This window comes from Mustela nivalis, assembly GCF_964662115.1.
Source record: "Mustela nivalis genome assembly, chromosome: 19".
Lineage (NCBI taxonomy): Eukaryota > Metazoa > Chordata > Mammalia > Carnivora > Mustelidae > Mustela > Mustela nivalis.
The window spans coordinates 35,645,129-35,660,148 of NC_139038.1; the positions used below are offsets into that span (position 1 = coordinate 35,645,129).

Here is a 15,020-nt window from a genome sequence, read left to right on the forward strand (position 1 = left end):
CTGGGGGGAGGAGTCCCCCGGGGTCCAAGACACAGGCTCCAAGGGCAGCTATGCCTTTGCTCATGCGTCTACGTCCTTCTCTGAGCAGCAGACCCTCTTCTCAAGCATATGGCACCTCTTACTGTGCCCAAGTGTGACACATACAAAAGCTGGAGTGTGGGGTGCGTGGGCTGCTTGCCAGGTCCCCCTCTCTGTGGCAGCCCTCAGACCTCATCCCACTAGCCAAGACCCCTCCACTGTGGCAGGCAAATGAGCAGAAAGGAAAGAACACGAAAGCCTCATCCAACCGTTGGGGCACTGTGGCCCTCCCACATGTGTCCTCCCACCTCCTAGTCAGGGGCCAGAGCAGGTGACCATGGCTGAGGACAAAGATCAGACAGGCAGAGTCACAAGGCAAGAGCCCACAGGGCACCAGGAGGGCCCCAGAGGGACCCGAATGGCAACATCAGCGACAGCACCTGCAGGCCATTGTGCTCACCCCTGGGGGGAGGCCCCCAGACACTCCTGGATCTTCTCATTCTTGGCTTATGATAAGAACACATTTTTAATGGCTTGCATCACTGAAAAAACTAAAGCAACCCAATGTTTGGGTCAGTGTGGAGCCTCAAAAAAGGAAGTATAGGAAAAGGAACCTTGTCCTCTGGTTGCTGCCAGGGAGGGTACGAGTGGGGGATGGGTGAGAAAATGGGGGGTGGTAAGGGCAGGCCCTCAGGGGCCCAGACCCCAAGTCCCATGAGCCCCATGGAGGACAAAGCATTCACTCCCTGCAGGGGCTGCTCCCCACCAACCCCCACCTCTGTGGTTTTTCCAGTAGCAGCAGCAAGGTCCTTACACCAAGTACAAGAAGGCCACTCCAGGCACTCCTACCCCCAGCTCAGGAAACTGAGGCACAGGCGGTCCCATGCCAGGAGGAGCTGCTTGGCAGGTGCAGGACAGGGCCAGCACCTGAAGCCTGAGCCCCAATCCCAGAGCCAATCAGGCCCTCCAGTGGCTTTCCCCAGGACCCAAGCAGGCACATTTTCGCTGGTCTGTCCCAGTCTATGGTGCTGCTGAAGTTGCAGATTTCAAACCTGTGAGGCCAGCAGGACCCTTATTACAAATAAACCCTCCGAAAGCTCAAGCACACAACTCGGACACAGAAGCACAGCTGCCGGGCCACCGCACTGCCCCGGGTGCGGACACTCACACTGCCATCCCGTTCAGGAATTCCTCCACCGCCTGGCAGTAGATGGTGATGGCCACCCGGGCATCGGCGTCAAAGGTGAACTCAAGGCTGTAGAGGACTCGGGGTTTCTCACTGTCCTCTGAAGGACTGTCGGCACCATCTTTGTACCTGCCCGGGAGGCAGAGGGACAGGCGGCAGGTCAGAGGCTGTGCCCAAGTGCCCCCACCCTGCGCAGCACATGTGTCCCTACCCCCGGGGCGCTCAGTGGTGGCCACCTGGAAATGTGGGGGCCCGCTCCCTGGGGGCAATGAGGGTCGGGCCGACACTGCTGTGCTGTCCTTCCCTCACCTCCCGCCACAGGAAGGGAGGAGTCGTCCCAGCTGGAGACAGCCCCGGATGCCTCAAGCCTTCCAGGTCTAAAGCAGCATCTCAGCCCACTGATGCTGGACACTGGCTCGGTCCTAGCTGCAGGGCTGCCCCGTGCAATGCAGGGGCTGAGCAGCATCTCTGGCCTCTGCCCCCCTCGGGCTCAGAGCACTGACCCCGGGGCTGTGACAGCAGACACGGGCCAAGGTCCCTAGGGGCACAGTTGCTGGCTAAGGAGCCCTGGTTCAAAGACGAAAGCTCCACAAGCAGGGGCCTGCTGGCCTCTCCCGCTGCACCCATACCCCAGGAGCAACTCTGGGGCTCAACACCCGAGGTTAGCAGAGCCCAAGGCTGCTCGCCGCCGCTCCCCATCCCGGGCACCAGGGGCCACAGAGCAGGGTGGGGCACAGCCTTACCTCACAAGCCGCAGGGAGTCCTTCCGGATGTTTATCAGGCTCCTGAGTGTCTTCACTGGCTCATGGGGGGCGGGCGTGACGTATGGAAACTAGGAGGGAAAACCCAAAGCAATGCCCAGTGACTCCCTTGGGTGTGTCAGGGACAGAAAACAGGGATAATCGAAGCAACAGTCATGTCCGGACTCCCCGGCCCTTGTGCTCATTCATGGAAGGAAACCACGGGCAGCGCAGTCAGGGAGCGAGGGAGCAGGGCCCAGGCCACCCTGGAGAACTGTGGCCCCACAGATCTCACCACGGTACTCCAGTTCCCGGAGGATCCTTGGCAAGCATAAGGTGGCCCAAGGGACCCCAGGGGCGGTGAGAAGGTGGGGAAGGATGGTGATCAGAAAAGATTCTGGAGGGGACTTGTGCGCGCGCGCACGCACGCACACACACACACACACACACACATACACACACACACACACACACTGGAGTCATCTGGAAAGTTCCAGCCTGCGACAGCACACCGGAGCTTTATCAGATGTTGGCACTGAGGAACCAGAGCGGAGGGCATACGGATCTCTCTGCATCACTTCTCACTGCGGCAGGTGAGGCTATGATGGTTCCAAAGTTTAAAAAATAACAGATTTATGGAGGTCTGTAAGAGCCAGACCCTGCGTGTGAGCTGAGGCTTCAAAGATGGAAGTGAGGGGCGCCTGGGTGGCTCAGTTGGTTAAGCGGCTGCCTTCAGCTCGGGTCATGATTACAGGGTCCTGGGATCAAGCCCCACATCAGGCTCTCAGCAGAGAGCCTGCTTCTCTCTCTGCCTCTCTCCCTGCCACTCTGCTTACTTGTGCTCTCTCTCTCTAGCTGTCAAATAAAAAAATAAAATATTAAAAAAAAAAAAAAAAAGATGGAAGTGAGGTTGCTTTCTTGCTCTCGTGCACTCGGGAGACTGGGGGATACTCCGCACCACCCGAAAGCCACTTACAAGGCACTCACATAGCACACCAAGCCCCGGCTCCTTGCCTCCCATCCACTGAAGGACCAAGATTTCATATCGACCAGGTGCTCTGCTGTAGAACAGCCTAAAGACTCCTGGTCCAGAGGACATCCCACCTGGGTTGGGGACAGGACCAGGGACGTCCCAGGATTCAGCAGCCTTAGGGAACAGAGTCCAATGTCTCCTGATAGAGAGAGCCTCCGGCCTGGCCCCTCACCCACACTGGGGACCATTATTTCAAAGTACAAAATACCCAATCTCTGCTTGGCAGCCCCCTTCCCACCAGCCCTCACTCATCCCTTCTCTCTCCTTAGTCTCCACTTGTGAAATGTTCTCTTCTTCATTGTCCACACCCCCTGCAGGGAATGGGGTGGGATCTGTCCTTCACCCCCACAATCCCCCAGCCCGTGGAAGAGCCCTAGGCACACAGCAGGTGCCAAATGTGTTTTGAGTAAATGGACAGCAGTGGATAAGCGTGCACTTCTCCGGTGACTAGTGAAAGTGAACCTGAGGGAGACCCACAGCCTGGATGCACTGGGCTCGGCAGCAGCAGCCCTGTCCCCAGTGACCAACCTGTAGCCATCTAGCCTCTAAGGGGCAGTGCCAGGACAAGCCCCCCACACACCCACACACATCCTGCCAGCTGCTCTGCCCCGTCTGGGGCTGCTCCGTGACTTCTTGTCCTTGAAGCTGGCTGTGGACAGCGGAGGGGAGGCACCTTACCATCGCCACCCACGTGCCTAGCCCTGGTGAGACCCACCTGGACCCACCTGGACTGGGCGATTGCCCAGGAAATTCAGATCCATGTTTTCTCCAAAGAGGTAACCTTCAGGGTGGGGGGTGTCAAATTTTTCACCTCCCATGAAAAAGTGCGAGGCAAAGTAGTTTCCTGGTTAAAAAAGGGAAAACAAAAGTTGTAAATTATAAGGCCCGACACAGCCCAGGGGAAGCACGTGATGGCCAGAGGCTCAGCCCTGAGAACAACCAACTCCATTTGGAAAGAAGCCTCACAGGCGGTCCCTCCCACTCACAGCTATAGCCAGGGCCTCAGCCCTTCAACCCTGTCAACCTCTGCACCCCAGTACCCTCTTGCTCCCAGACCACCCCTCCCCGCTCAGAGGCTCAACCTGTCCTCTGCTCTACTATCCTTTCCCTCTGTGGCAGCCCGAGTTGTATCCTCCCCAAGGATACATCTCAGGTCCTCCCCTACACCCTTGTGTGTAAACTTAGCTGGGAACAGACTGAAGTACAAAAGTGGTAAAAACTCACAGTAAAACTCAGTAAAGTATCAGTACTCAGTATCAGTAAAACTCAGTCAAGTGACTCACAAAATAAAAAGATGTAAAGTACGACACCATGTATCTAAAATGTGGGGAGGAGGGACACCTGGGTGGCTCAGTTGGTTAAGCGGCTGCCTTCGGCTCAGGTCATGATCCCAGCGACCTGGGATCGAGTCCCGCGTCAGGCTACTTGCTCCGCAGGGAGCCTGCTTCTCCCTCTACCACTCTGTCTGCCTGTGCTCACTCTCTCTCTCTCTCTCTCTGACAAATAAAATCTTTAAAAAATAAAAATAATAAAAATTTTTAAAAAATGTGGGGAGGAAAAGAGCAAGGAATGGGTTCAAACTTAAGTAACCCTCAACTTAATACAGACTGCTCTATGCAGAGGATGTTACATACGAACCAAATGGTAACCACAAGTCACAAACCAGTAAAAGATATGCAAAAAAAAGAGAGAGAAATCCAAGTATATCATTAAAGAAAGCCCACTAATGGGGCACCTGGGTGGCTCAGAGGGGTGAGCCTCTGCCTTCAGCTTGGGTCATGATCCCAGGGTCCTGGGATCGAGCCCCACATCGGGCTCTCTGCTCAGAAGGGAGCCTGCTTCCTCCCTCTCTCTCTCTGCCTGCCTCTCTGCCTACCTGTGATCTCTGTCAAATAAATAAATAAAATCTTTTTAAAAATTAAAAAAAATATAATAAAGCAAGCCCACTAATCATGAGAGAAAAGAGCAGAAGAGAGGAATGGAGAAAAACCATACAAACAACCATAAAACAAGTAATAAAACGGCCACACATACATACACATCAATAATTACTCTGAATGTAACTGGACTGAATACGTCAATCAGAAGACAAAGTCGTGACAAAATGGGTAAGAAAACAAGAGCGATATCTATGTGGCCTCCAAGAGACTCATTTCAGGCATAAAGACACATGCAGACTGAAGTGAAGGGGTAGAGAAGCATTCATCATGCAAATGGTGTGAAAAGAAAAGAAAGCTAGGGCAGCAACACTTAAATGGCACAAAACAGACTTTCAAACAAAGACTCTAAAAAAGAGATAAAGGACATCCAACATGGGTACACCCAACTACACAAGTTAATAACCACCGTGATGGAAGTAACTGATAGTAATTAACACACTTACATCAATGGACAGATCTTCCAAACAGAAAATCAACAAGGAAACAGTGGCTTTGAATGATACAGTGCATCAGATGGATCTGACAGATCTATTCGGAACATTCCATCCTAAAACAGTAGAATACACATTCTTTTCAAGTGCACAGGGAACATTCTCTAGAATAGATCCCATATTAGGCCACAGCACAAGTCTTGACAAAGTCAAAGATCAAAGTCATCTCATGCATCTTTTCTGATGACAACACTATGAAACTAGCAATCAACAAGGAAAAAAACCTGGGGAGACCATAAATACATGTTACTGAAAATTGAATGCATCAACCAAGAAATCAAAGAGGAAATTAAATATATATATATATATATGAAAATGAAAACACAAGGGTCTAAAATCTTTGAGGGGCGCCTAGGTGGCTCAGTGGGTTAAAGTCTCTGCCTTCAGCTCAGGTCATGATCCCAGTGTCATGGGATGGAGCCTCTCTGCTCAGCAGGGGGCCTGCTTCCCTTCCTCTTTCTCTGCCTACCTGTGATCCCTGTATGTCAAATAAATAAATAAAATCTTCAAAAAAAAAAAAAAAAAAAGAAAGATATTAAATATAGAGCTTCCCTATGACCCTGCAATTTCACTACTGGCTATTTACCCCAAAGATACAGATGTGTGAAAAGAAGGGCCACCTTCTTTTCATAGCAGCAATGACCACAATTGCCAAACTGTGGAAAGAGCCAAGATGCCCTTCAACAGACAAATGGATAAAAAAGATGTGGTCCATATATACAATGGAATATTATGGCTCTATCAGAAAGGATGAATACCCACATTTTGTATCAACATGGACAGGACTGGAGGAGATTATGCTGAGTGAAGTAAATCAAGCAGAGAAAGTCAATTACCATATGGTTTCGCTTATTTGTGGAGCAAAAGGAGTAACATGGAGGACATTGGGAGATGGAGAGAAGTGACTTGGGGGAAATCACAGGGGGAGACAAACCATAAGAGACTGTGGACTCTGAGAGACAAACTCAGGGGTTTTTAGGGGGGTGGACAGTGGGGGGGGGTGAACCTGGTGATAGGTATTGTGGAGGGCACATATTGCATGGAGCACTGGGTGTGGTACATAAACAATGAATTTTGGAACACTGAAAAAAAATTAAAAGGGTTAATGCTTATTCTTCTCAAACTATTACAAAAAAATGGAAGAGGGGAGCCTGGGTGGCTCAGTTAGTTAAGCATCTGTCTTTGGCTCAGGTCATGATCCCAGGGATCAGAGTCCCTGCATCGTGCTCCTTGCTCATCAGGGAGTCTGCTTCTCCCTCACCCTGTGCCTTCTCCCCACTGCTTGTATGCACGTGCACTCTCTCTCTCTCTCTCAAATAAACAAAATCTTTAAAAAAATAAAAAAATAGGGGCACCTGGGTGACTCAGTGGGCTAAGCCTCTGCCTTAGGCTCAAGTCATGACCTCAGGGTACAGGGATTGAGTCTGGAGCCTGGCATCGGGGCTCTCTGCTCAGTGGGGAGCCTGCTTCCTCCTCTCTATCTGCCTGCCTCTCTGCCTACATGTGATCTCTGTCAAATAAATAAATAAAATCCTGGGGCGCCTGGGTGGCTCAGTGGTTTGGGCTGCTGCCTTTGGCTCGGGTCATGATCTCAGGGTCCTGGGATCGAGCCCCGCATCGGGCTCCCTGCTCCGCAGGAAGCCTGCTTCCCTCTCTCTCTCTCTCTGCCTGCCTCTCTGCCTACTTGTGATCTCCGTCTTTCAAATAAATAAATAAAATTTAAAATAAATAAATAAATAAATAAATAAAATCCTAAAAATAAAATAATAAAAAAATAAATACAGGAGGAAGAAAAGCTTCCAAATTCATTCTACGAGGCCAGCGTTACCTGATACCAAAATCAGATAAAGACAGTACCAAAAAAAGAGAACTATAGGCCAATATCTCTGACGAACATAGTTGCAAAAATCCTCAGCAAACAACTCCAACAACATTAAAAAAAAATCATTCAGGGGCGCCTGGGTGGCTCAGTGGGTTAAGCCACTGCCTTCGACTCAGGTCATGATCTCAGGGTCCTGGGATCGAGTCCCGCATCGGGCTCTCTGCTCAGCAGGGAGCCTGCTTCCTTCTCTCTCTCTCTGCCTGCCTCTCTGCCTACTTGTGATCTCTCTCTGTCAAATAAATAAATAAAATCTTAAAAAAAAAATCATTCATCATGAATGATCAAATGGAATTTATTCCTGGGATGCAAAGGTGGTTCAATATTTGCAAATCAATTAATGGGATATATCACATACAGAAGAGAAAGGATAAAAACCATATGATCACCTTAATAAAGGCAAAAAAAAAAAAGCATTTGACGAAGTACAACATACATTCATGATAGAAACCCTCAACAAAGTAGGTTTATAAAGAGATAACATACCTCAACCTAATGAAGGTTATAGATGAAAAACCACAGCTAACATCATCCTCCAAGGGGAAAAACTGAGAGCGTTCACCTAAGATCAGGATCAAGACAAAGATGTCCACTGTCGCCACTATTATTAAACAGAGCACCGGAAGTCACAGCCACAGCAATCAGAAAAGAGAAAGGAATAAAAGGCAGCCAAACTGGTAAGGAAGTAAAACTTTCACAATCTGCAGATGACATGACACTATATATAAAAACCCTGAAGACGCCACCAAAAAGCTAATAGAACTGATAAATGAATCCAGTAAGCCTGCAGGATATAAAATCAATGTACAGTAATCGACTGCATTTCAGGGCACCTGGATGGCTCAGTCGTTAGGCGTCTGCCTTCAGCTCAGGTCATGATCCCAGCATCCTGGGCTCAAGCCTTGCATCCAGGCTCCCTGCTCCACAGGAGGCCTGCTTCTCCCTCTCCTGCTTCCCCTGTTTGTATTCCCTCTCTCACTGTCTCTCTCTCTCTGTCAAATAAAATCTTAAGGAAAAAAAAAAGAGGGGGTGAGGGGTTGGGCGAGCCTGGTGGTGGGTATTATGGAGGGCACGTACTGCATGGAACACTGGGTGTAGTGCATAAACAATGAATTCTTGAACACTGAGAAGAAATAAAATAAAATGAAATTTTAAAAAAATTAAAAATAAAACAAGGAAAAAAAAGAAATCTACTGCATTTCTATACATTAAGAATGAAGCAACAGAAAGAAAAAAAATTTTTTTAAATCCAATTTACAATTGCACCAAAAATAATAAAATACCTAGGGATAAACTTAACCAAGGAGGTGAAAGGCCTGCACTCCAAAAATTATAAAACACTGATGAAAGAAATTGAAGATGTCACAAACAAATGGAAAGCTATCCCATGCTCGTGGAGTCGAAGAACAAATATTAAGATGTCCATACTGCCAAAGCAATCTGCAGATTTAATTCAATTCCCATCAAAATACCAACAGCATTTTTCAAAGAACCAGAACCAAGAATCGTAAAATTGGGATGGAACCATAAGAGACCCCAAACAGCCAGGACAATCTTGAAAAAGAAAAACAAAGCCGAAGGTATCACACTTCCAGATTTGAAGATCTACTACCGAGCTGTTGTCACCAAAACGGTCTAGTATTGGCACAAAAACAGATGCGAAGATCAACAGGACAGCATACAAAGCCCAGAAACAAACCCACGACTATAAGGTTCATTAATCTTTGGCCAAAGAGGCAAGAATATGCCAGGGGAAAGGGACAGCCCCCTCAACAAACGGTGTTGGGAAAACTGGACAGCCACACGCTAAAGAATGAAACTGGACCACTTTCTTACGCCATACACAAAAATAAGCTCAAAACAGCTTAAGGATCTAAATGTGAGACCCAAAACTATAAAAATCCTAGAAGAGAACAGAGGCGTAATTTCTCTGACATCGGCTGTAGCAACATTTTTCTAGATATGTCTCCTGAGACAAGAGACCAAAAGCAAAAATAACCTACTGGGACTACACCAAAATAAAAAGCTTCTGCATGGCAAAAGAAATAATCAACTAAATTAAATGACAACCTAACGAATGAGAGAAGATCTTTGTAAATGACATATCTGGTCAGGGGTTAACATCCAGAATATTTAAATAACTCATGTTAACTGAACACCGAACAAAACCAAATAATCCAATTTAAAAATAGCAGAAGACACAAGCAGATGCTTCTCCAAAGAAGACATCCAGATGGCCAAGAGACACATGAAAAATGCTCAAGGTCACTCATCATCAGGGAAATGCCGATCAAAACTACAATGAACTATCACCTCACACCAGTCAGAATGGCTAAAATAAACAACACAAGAAGCAACAGGCTCTGGAGAAAAAGGAGCCCTCGTGCACTGCTGGTGGCAACGCAAGCCGGTGTGGAACACAGTATGGAGGGTCCTCAAAAAGTTACAAATACAGGGCACCCGCGTGGCTCAGTTGGTTAAGCAACTGCCTTCGGCTCAGGTCATGGTCCCAGAGTCCTGGGATCAAGTCCCACATTGGGCTCCCAGCTCCATGGGGAGTCTGCTTCACCCTCTGACCTCCCCTCTCGTGTTCTCTCTCACTTAGTCTCTCTCTCTCTCTCAAAATAAATAAATAAAAATCTTAAAAAAAAAAAAGTTACAAATACAACTACCCTGTGACTCAATAACTGCAGTATTTACCCAAAGAATATAAGAACACTGACTCAAATACGTGCACCTTGATGTTTACAGCAGCATTAAATTATGGAAGCAGCCCAAGTGTCTACAGACTGATGAACAGACAAAGATGTGGTAACATCTACATCTCACACACACACACACACACACGAATATTACTCAGCCATAAAAAATGAAACCTTGGGGCGCCTGGGTGGCTCAGTGGGTTAAAGCCTCTGCCTTCGGCTCAGGTCATGATCCCAGAGTCCTGGGATTGAGCCCCACATCGGACTCTCTGCTCAGCAGGGAGTCTGCTTCCTCCTCTCTCTCTCTGCCTGCCTCTCTGCCTACTTGTGATCTCTGTCTGTCAAATAAATAAATAAAATCTTTAAAAAAAATAATAAAAATAAAGAAAGAAAGAAAATAAAGAAAAAAAAAAAAAGAAGAGTCAAACCAGACCGGGGACACTATATCCAGTGACCGATGTCTTCACACACCAGAGGGAGATTTGGACACTGAGGCACACACAGAGGGAAGAAGGGAGGGCGACTAAACTACAAGGTAAAGGGCACGCAGAGCTGCCAGCAGCCAGGAGGCAGGAAGGACGACCCCCTAGAGCCCCCAATAGGAACCAACCTCTGCTGACAGCCTGACTTGGAACTCCCAGCCTCCAGAGCTGTGAGAATAAACTCTGCTGTTACAAGCCACTTGCCCTGTGGCGCTCTGCACTGCAGCCACAGGACACTAACAGGGTTTCCCACGCCTCTAGACTAAGTCGGTTCCCCCATCCCACACCTTAGCCCTGAGCACGCTTTCACCTCTGCATGGACCACAGATGAAAACTGTGTGGACCTGAGTATCTGACATCTGAGGTTCTAAGCTGTTCCCCATTATGTTCCTGGCACACTTAGGCACCAAATTCAGTTTTCGTAAAGATCAATGGATAAAAAGGTCAGCTTCAAATAAGAGAACTCACAGCTTTGCTGGGGGAACCATGAGAGTATCTCTCGCCTCTCCCAAGATTCCTGATGTGGTGCTCACCCTCTGTCCCCCATTTCTCTCTGGCACAGACAACCCAGAGAAAAGCCCAGGTGGCCACAGGGCCCTGGGATTTGGGGGACACTCAGGCCATGCATCCTGCAGGCATGGCAGGCACATCTGGGCACCCGAGCCTATGTGGGTCCTTCCTGGAGCCCTCAGAGGGAATTCTGAGCCCTTCAAACTCTCCGGGGCACACCCGGCCTGGAGGCATGTGTCACTGCCGAGAGCCACAGCCCTGGCTACATGCACACAGCCCTGGCTGCCCAGGCAAACAGGCCCGGAACCAGGAGTCCGGCTTGGGGGCTCGTGCCTACAGGGAACATTGGCAAGGGCATAACCCCTGCCGTTACACGCAGGGCCAGGAACCAGACAGAGCCAACCCCAGGTAGAGTCAGGTGGGGGACTAAATAAACAGAACACTCCTGATTTTTATTTGTTTTGGGGCACTTGGGTGGCTCAGTTGGTTAAGCAACTGCCTTCGGCTTAGGTCACGGTCCTGGAGTCCTGTGATTGAGTCCCGCATCAGGCTCCCAGCTCCATGGGGAGTCTGCTTCTCCCTCTGACCTTCCCGCCTCTCATGCTCTCTCTCACTGTCTCTCTCTCAAATAAATAAATAAAAATCTTAAAAAAAAAAAAGATTTTATTTGTTTATTTGACAGACAGAGATTACAAACAGAGAGGCAGGCAGAGAGAGAGGGGGAAGCAGGCTCCCCGCTGAGCAGAGAGCCCGATGCGGGACCCGATCCCAGGACCCTGGGATCACGACCTGAGCCGAAGGCAGCGGCTTAACCCACTGAGCCACCCAGGCGCCCCAGAACACTCCTGATTTTATGTGACACCAAGCAGCTGCTAACGAGAATCAAACACACTTGGATACACACATGGAAAGACAATCACGAAGTATTTATTAAAAACACAAGCTGAAGGTGTTCCAGGGTCCCATTTGAAAGGTTATCTGCACACAGCTGGGTGCACATAACACAAGTTGTGAGCACACACAGAACGTTAGGGAAGGACGCACACGAAAAGCTGCTGAGAAGTCAGTCGGGACTGGAGGCAGCAGGGACAAAAATGCAGACGTTCTCACACCTCCCATCTCGCCAGATACGGACAAGCAGATAGGGGCAGTCGCTAGATGGGACCACCTGTCAGGTAAAAGGAATGCACCAGGTCCCACGAGTCGGCACGGAGCAGATGCACAAAGAGCATGACTCCCAGGGCAGTGGGAGACCATCTCACAGGGAAAGCAGCGTGCGGCTCTGACATGGAGCAGAGACAACACAGGGGCCACAATGGGGCTGCCCTAAAGGGAGATGCAACAGGAAAATGGGAAGCGTGGACTGTGAAAGGAGGGTGTTCGCTCTTATCTCTGTGCTTTCCTAGGTTTCTCAAATGCTCATGTTTTTTAAAAGGGAACTTTTTTTTTAATATTGATTTTATTTATTTATTTATTTATTTATTTATTTATTTATTTTAAGATTTTATTTATTTATTTGACAGACAGAGATCACAAGCAGGCAGAGGCAGGCAGAGAGAAAAAGAGAGGGGGGAAGCAGGCTCCATGCAGAGCAGAGAGCCCGACACGGGGCTCGATCCCAGGACCCTGAGATCATGACCTGAGCCGAAGCAGAGGCTTTAATCCACTGAGCCACCCAGGCACCCCAAGATTTTATTTATTTATTTGACAGAGAGAGAGCACAAGCAGGGGGAGCAGCAGAGGGAGAGGGAGAAGCAGGCTCCCCGCTGAGCAGGGAGCCCATGCAGGACTCGATCCCAGGATGTTGGGATCATGACCTGAGCCGAAAGCAGAGGCTTAACCCACTGAGACACCCAGGTGCCCCAAAAGGGAACTTTTAAAGGAAAGGAAGAATGTGTGCAACTGAGGACCAAGGAGGCGTGTGGGCTCGTGTGTACACGTGTGCAGCATGTGGTGTACACACCCGCAGGTGTGCACGTATGTCTGGGTGTGTGCTTGTGTGTATACATGGGCATCTGTGTGTGTACACGTAGTTTAGGACCCAGATGAGCAGGCAGAGCTCTGAAGAGGAGGGAGAGAAAAGCAAGGAAACATCATGAAGGGCAGAAACATAAGGCAGACAGACTGGAAGATGGAAGAAGAGAAACCATCATCCCTGCTGGCCTCTTCCTCCCTGCTCCGGGGATTAAGAAACCATCGAGGGGGCACGGATCCCACCCCTATTCTCCATGTGGGGCAATGAGCCTGGAGGCTGGCGAGTCCCAGCCCCCTGTGTCTTAAGCCCCTGCCAGGCCTCCCCTACCACCCCACAGGGACAGCAGCCAGTGGTGTCACCTCCCGGCCGACTACAAAGGGCAGCCGTCCACAAACAAAGAATGAGCCACGCGGGAAGGCCTTCCCAATCAGACCAGCTGAAAACCCTTCTAAGGCCACACTCGGAAGCCGGCCAGAAGCCATGATTCTGGCCCTGAAGCCCTGGCTAGGCGGCAATGACACGCTTGGGGACCTCACCACCTCAGAGGAATTCAGCCAGTTCAGCTCCTCTATAGGGAGGGATTCAGACTCCGCCCTACTTACAAGCATCCAGGTGACCTGGAGAAGCAACAGGTGGCCAGTCACCAAAATAAAGACCAAGGGAAGAGGCCTCCCCTGGAGGACTCCCCAAGTTCCCACACACAGCTCAGTTTTCCTTCACACACGTGCGTTCAATGTGGATGGACATGCGTGTTCCTCATCTTTTACAGAGGAGGAAAATCAAAACCATGAGCCTCCCGAAGGCTGCTCCAGTGATGGCCGGCTCTGGGGCTGTTCTGTCTGTCCCCCCCCCCTTTTTTTAAATTTTTTTTTTATTTATTTGACAGACAGAGATCATAAGTAGGCAGAGAAGCAGGCAGAGAGAGGAGGAAGCAGGCTCCCTGCTGAGCAGAGAGCCTGATGCGGGAGTCGATCCCAGGACCCCGGGATCATGACCTGAGCCGAAGGCAGAGGCTTTAACCCACTGAGCTACCCAGGTGCCCCTCCCTTTTCATTTTTTTTTTTTTAAGATTTTTATTTATTTATTTGACAGACACGGATCACAAGTAGGCAGAAAGGCAAGCAGAGAGAAAGGGAAGCAGGCTCCCCGCTGAGCACAGAGCCCGAAGCGGGGCTCGATCCCAGGACCCTTAGATCATGACCTGAGCCAAAGGCAAAGGTTTAACCCACTGAGCAACCCAGGCGCCCCCGTTCCCCTTTCAGATGTCTGCTCGTACACATGGTGGACCACGTTCATCACTTCCAGCCCCCACATGGAAACATTCTCAATTACATAAGGGGATTAGCCCTGCTAAGAGACGAGGCATCAGGACAAGCTCTCCAAAGCACACAATGATCCACCCCCAAGTTCCTAGAATCGCCCAGGAGGTAGGCAAGGAGGGAGAAGAGTAAAAGGGGGACCTGGAAGCTCTCCCAGAAGACACCTGCTCAACTCACTCCCTCCTTGGCTACACATTCACAGATCACAAGTTTCATAGAGACCAAAGTTTAGGACCCTGCTACAGACCAAATGTTCATGTCTCCTTCAGATTCACATGCTGAAACCTCACCCCTAACACCATGGTACCGGGATCTGGGGCCTTCGGGGATGTGACCAGGTCATGAGGACATGCTCTGAGGGGTAGACTCAGTGCCCTTATAACAGAGGCCCCTGGAGTCTCCAAACCCAGCCACATGAGGCCATGAGAAGACAGCTGTCCACGAACCAGGAGGCGGCTCTGGTCAGACACCAAACACTTTGATCTTGGACTTCTCTGGTTCCGGAACTGTGACACAAACGTATGTCCATGGTTCATAAGTCACCCAGACTGCGGCGTTGCTGGAACAGTGCAGCTGGACTGGGTCTGAGGTCCAGAAGCATGTGAACCAAGCCCACCAAGCTATGCGACACACACGGAGAAAGAAACTAAGCAGCCTTCAGCCACCACCACCACCACCGCCAGTGCTGTGGGGCAGCTCGTGGCTTCATCACCAGGTGACGTAGCCTGCTGTTCCGGGTGGTCCC

General features: G+C 49.7%; 1 protein-coding gene across 8 annotated transcripts in view; it reads right to left on the bottom strand.

Moving 5' to 3' along the window:
• Positions 1-15,020, bottom strand: part of MGRN1 (mahogunin ring finger 1) — a 56,659-nt gene that overhangs the window by 29,020 nt on the left and 12,619 nt on the right. For all 8 annotated transcript variants that reach the window (XM_082713108.1, XM_082713114.1, XM_082713115.1 and 5 more), the window contains exons 2-4: positions 3,703-3,821; positions 1,948-2,036; positions 1,187-1,333 (exon numbers count right to left, since the gene is read on the bottom strand). In XM_082713108.1, the coding sequence (XP_082569234.1) occupies positions 1,187-1,333; positions 1,948-2,036; positions 3,703-3,821 (355 nt within the window). The remainder of the gene's footprint in view (positions 1-1,186; positions 1,334-1,947; positions 2,037-3,702; positions 3,822-15,020) is intronic.